Source organism: Austrofundulus limnaeus, unplaced genomic scaffold, assembly GCF_001266775.1.
Source record: "Austrofundulus limnaeus strain Quisiro unplaced genomic scaffold, Austrofundulus_limnaeus-1.0 Scaffold807, whole genome shotgun sequence".
In the NCBI taxonomy this organism is placed as follows: domain Eukaryota; kingdom Metazoa; phylum Chordata; class Actinopteri; order Cyprinodontiformes; family Rivulidae; genus Austrofundulus; species Austrofundulus limnaeus.
The window spans coordinates 108,145-113,155 of record NW_013953209.1 but is presented as its reverse complement, the minus strand read 5'-3'; the positions used below and the strand labels follow the sequence as shown (position 1 = coordinate 113,155).

Genomic DNA, 5,011 nt, shown 5'->3' with positions numbered 1-5,011 from the left:
CTACAGTATTTTTACAGCCTCGTTTTTATAGTTAAATTAAATGTTTATCAAATAATGTTACAACTAGTTGGAGTTCCTTTTAACAAGCAATCGTAATCAATTTAGTGAGAAAGAAATTTTTAAAAAGCACAAGAGAATGTTTAAAAAGTTTAATCCACTGAATCAGGCCTGGAAACAATAACCGCTTTTACAAGACATATCCGCGATCATGGCGCCAAGCCCTGCCCGGCTAAGTGCCGGTCCGTTCATTCATAAAACAAAGAATAATCCGGCCACATCCCGCCCTCAATGGAGCGTTCACAAATCGTTTTACATAGCGGGAAGTTCGGAGGCGTGGAAAAAAACCAGCTGCGATTACGTATTGCTTATGTATTTCATGTGGGACCGCTGACGTGAGTGTAAACAGTAGCCATTCACACCAAACACGTCTGAAGACGTGCAATGGGAGGAGCGTCTTTGTTCTTTTTCCGGTCAGTTGACGTTTGAAATAAAGATAAAGATAAAATAAAATAAAATAGCTTTGCTTTAAAGAGCAAGCAAACGCTGCGCACAGAGCAGATAATTAATTCACCAGATAATTTAGAGACGCTCTGTCAGACTTTTTTTTTAGACCGGGACCAGACTGTCTGACCGGTGAAATAAGATAAAATAAATAAAACTGTTAAAATGGCTTTGCTTTATTTACTTAAGAGCAAGTAAACGTTGCGCACAGCAGATAATTAATTCATCAGATAATTTAGAGAAGGTTTTGCCACTCCAGCAGCTGCGAGCTGAGGGACTTTTGTTTCCCCCTTAGCTCAGGGAGCTGCTGTCTCACCTAGTGTTGTAGTACTTGAAATCGGTCTTGGTCTTAAGACCGGTCTCAAAACCACTTTTTGATGGTCTTGGTCTCGTCTCGGACTCGACAGCATTTGCACTCGGTCTTGTCTCGGTCTCGGACATTGAGGACTCAGAATTTTATTCCAAGACCAGTCAAGACCACAACTGTGGAAACATCACTAAACAGCCAGATTATTTTCCAATATAGCCTTTGTAACGTCAGTCCGAGCCTTCTGCAGGTCATTCACCAGGCCCCACAGTTGATTTCTTCACACCAAGCTGCTTGCCTATTGCAGCTTCAGTCTTCCCACTCCCAACTGCAAAACTACAGTTTTGTTTCTGGTGTCTTTACACAGCTCTTTGGTTTTCACCACAGTGGAGTTCAGAGTGTGACTGTTTAAGGTTATGAACAGGTGTCTTTTATACTGATAAGTTCAAACAGGAGCCATTACTACAGGTAATGTGAGGAGGACAGAGGAGCCTCTTAAAGAAGTTACAGATCTGAGAGAGCCAGAAATCTTGCTTGTTTGTTATTGACCAAATACTTATTTCCACCATAATTTGCAAATAAATTCTTTAAAAAAAACAAGACAATGTGATTTTTCTAAATATATTTTCTCATTTTGTCTCTCATAGTTGAAGTCTAACTATGATGTCAGTTACAGGTCTATCTCTTCTTTTTAAGTGGGAGAACTTGAACAATTGATGGCTGACTAAATACTTTTACCCCACTGTACATGAGTACAGAATACTCCATCTTTTAGGACACTATTTTTTTTATCTGGTCTTGGTCTTGTCTCTGTCTCGCCCTCCCTTGGTCTTGGTCTCAACTTGGTCCAAACCCTAAAAGTCTTGGTCTTGTCTCGGTCTCGTCCTCCCTTGGTCTTGGTCTCAACTTGGTCCAAACCCTAAAAGTCTTGGTCTTGTCTCGGTCTCGAGACACTGTGGTCTTGGTCTTGACTTGGTCTCGGGTTAGGTGGTCTTGACTACAACACTAGTCTCACCACATCCATAAGTTTTGCAAACCAGTCCAGCAGCACACCGTCCTTATTGTGAAGTTCTTATTTATCTCCTCCTCGGCACTCAGGAGAACGCGGGTCTCTGCATCGCCCCAGTTAACGCAGCGAAAATAAACGAGTGCGCACACGGAAAAAAGTCAGGTGCAGTTCGGCTTTGTTTACAACTTTAATCAGCGGTACAGTGTATGCGGGGAGAGCACGTCATCATTCCTCCCATTATTCAAATCAGCTGGAGCCGCAAACATTTCGCCTCTGTTCAGAAGTGGGCCGAGGTGGGCCTGTTACTATCAAGCTTTACGTCTCAGGGGTGGGAGGATCTGTTTCGCCTTTCCACAAATGTGTTTTTTTCTGAAAGCTCTAAGGAGGACAGATCGCGCATTAGGCCCGGAACGACGCGTTTTGTGAATGAGGCTTGTATAAAATAAAGGGAACAGGAAGTGAGTTACTGACCAGTGTTTGTTCTTCAATAGTGTAAAGTTGTGAGGATTCTTCTACAAAGCCTGTGTCTTCTCTCCTAAACAAAAGAGAACAGTAAGAGTGACTTATTAAAGGTTTGAAAGAGCAAAACAAATAAAGCATTAGAGAGCATCTTTTTATAATTATTTCTCTATTCAGCTCCACACTCAGGTGTTTAACAGCAAAAGTTTAAATGTAGTGTCACAAACATATACAGTAACTTGTCAGGTATAGAGGGATTAGATACGTTACACAACTAGTACTACTATTTTTATTTTCATGTAATTTAAAAAAAAAGCCTGTGTGTATTCACATGCAGAACACAACAAACCTGCTCTCTTTATCTGAGGGTTGTTGTTCTTTCATAAACTGCTCCATCTCCAGCTGCTGCTTCCTTAACGCCAGCAGCTCCAGCTGCAACACAGAAGTGAACTGAGCTCAGTAACGTGCAGTCAGGCCTTACTGCTGACAACTTTGTTTACAAAGCAACTCTTAAAGCCATAAAGTCTACACAGATCTAGACGTGACCATTTATCTGTGTGTTTTTGGTTTTTTGTCGTACCGTGGTGAGGCGCTCCAGCGCAGAGAAACGTTCCTCCCAGGTGGCGGTGGATTTCTCAAAGGCCTCGTGCCTCTTGAGGAGTTTCTCGACCTCGTCCACGGTGTGACCCAGGTCTTTGCTGGCCACGTAAGGTTCCTGAGCAATGAGCCAGGCCTCAGCGACTGAAGCGTCTCGTGCAAACTGACACACCTCCAACACTGGGTACAATAAAAGGAGCTCGTAAGAATTTATTTAAAATTCTCTGTCATCTTAACAAAAAAAAGGGCAACAAAGCTGAGGATCATCTCCAGACCATACTCTGGTTTACTTGTGATTTGATTCACTGTAGTTTTAAAATCTGCTTTTACTGTTTCCTTTATCTCCGCTTCATTTTCATAAAGCAAACATTTCTAAATTATGTTAAAAGGGACCTATCATGCAAAATTCTTCTTTTAAAAAACAGTCCTAGGACCAAAAAAATGCACCCAGGGGCATATTTACTGTAAGTAAATGTATTTTTAATGTATATTAACGACAAGTTTTATACTTGCGTCATCTTGTGATGTCACAAGCCGTACGACAACCCACCGGAACCTGCGTTCAGCCTCTTACCTAGCAACCCCCGGGTGAGACTCCACCTCCTCAATATAAAAAGCCGTCACCATGTTGTTGTGCAATGTGCAGCTCATTTCACAACAAGCCTCCAATAGGGCAATGGGTAGAGTGATGGACCAGAGAGTGGGAGACCAGGGTTTGAAACCGGCGCAGACACAATTTAATTAATTATTTATTTTCGTTCGTTATGAACACGTTTTCTCATGTACCTCTATTGTTTAGCTTATTAAAGCCTTGTTAAAGCCTATTTGTTCGAGTTTCTGAGGTATTTTGACCGCTGCTGCTCCCTGCTCTGGTAACAGCATGCAGAGTGAGCGCAGAGCAGAGGAGGGAGAGGAAAAAAAAGAAGAAGCTGTGACCGACTCTGCCTCTGGGTCTCATTTGGTTGTACAACGGAGCTTCTGCTATTATTAGCCATGCTAACGTAAACGCTGGCTTTGGTGGGCGGAGTTAATGTCAACAGATTTTTGAGGGCGTTACCAACAGAGCTCATTAACATAAACAGCTCTTCTGAACAGAAGTCAGAGCAGGCAGAACTAGAAAATGGGAAATTTTATTATCTGAGAATTATTTTGTGCATTAACTTGAATGAACATGGTCTGGATAGCCCACAGACATACCATAAAAATTTCTAGGACCCATAATTGATCTCCTTTAAATCAAATACTTTGATCAGATTTAGCAGCACTACTTTTGTAGCAGAATGCAGATGAAAACTATTTTCCTCTGAATGGTTGTGAATCACTATCTGGCAAAAAGTAATATAATCAGATTTTTTATTCAAAATGTAAAACTGCAGCTGGATTTAACCCCCCCCCCCCCACACACACACACACACTTACTTTTTTTGTTTACAATTTTGATATCATGTCTGACATGCTTCACTTGAAGAGAGGATAAATAAAACTTTTTTTTACATCTCTGTTTATTTTTTGTGTGTGAAGGCAACAATGCAGCAGATTGTTTAACTTTTTCCTTCAGAGACATGAATTCTCCCAGCACTCAGGACAGTCAAATCTGAGAGTAAATCCACGTTGCAAACACTGCAGGTCTTCGAGAATCAAACACTTCTATGCCTGGCAGTCATCTACATTAATATGGGAGAGTTAGCCTCTAAATGCATACATATTACCTCATTTAAATGTGGTTAAACTGCATGAGCACAGAGAGACTGTCATGTCAGAGGTACAAAGCTTTGTGAAGTACACTTTTTTGCATAAAGTTTGAAATTGCTGCCACAGAAAACAGGCAAAATGTTAGCGTTTGTCTGCTAACAGATTAAACAAAATCTTGCATATTTAATAAGATTGAGCAAAATAATATTTTTAAGGTTTGATCAAAATGGCTACAACTTTCATATTTTATCATAAGCTGAAAGGTGGCCGGTAATGTACATTAATTTAACAAATGCTAAGTCTTTATTTTAAGGCATTTATTAAAAAAAACAATATATTTTAACTAAACTTAGAACATTGGGCCTCATGCAAAAACCGTTCGTACGCACAGATTTGTTCTTAAGTTGTGCGTACGAGTGATTTAGGAGAATTTGTGGCATTCACCA

The 5,011-nt window shown here is 40.6% G+C and overlaps 1 protein-coding gene across 2 annotated transcripts in view; it reads right to left on the bottom strand.

The window, feature by feature from the left end:
• The window catches only part of sptb (spectrin, beta, erythrocytic), a 106,787-nt gene that overhangs the window by 10,465 nt on the left and 91,311 nt on the right, over positions 1-5,011 (bottom strand). For both annotated transcript variants that reach the window (XM_014028788.1, XM_014028789.1), the window contains exons 31-33: positions 2,857-3,053; positions 2,626-2,708; positions 2,289-2,352 (exon numbers count right to left, since the gene is read on the bottom strand). In XM_014028788.1, the coding sequence (XP_013884242.1) occupies positions 2,289-2,352; positions 2,626-2,708; positions 2,857-3,053 (344 nt within the window). The remainder of the gene's footprint in view (positions 1-2,288; positions 2,353-2,625; positions 2,709-2,856; positions 3,054-5,011) is intronic.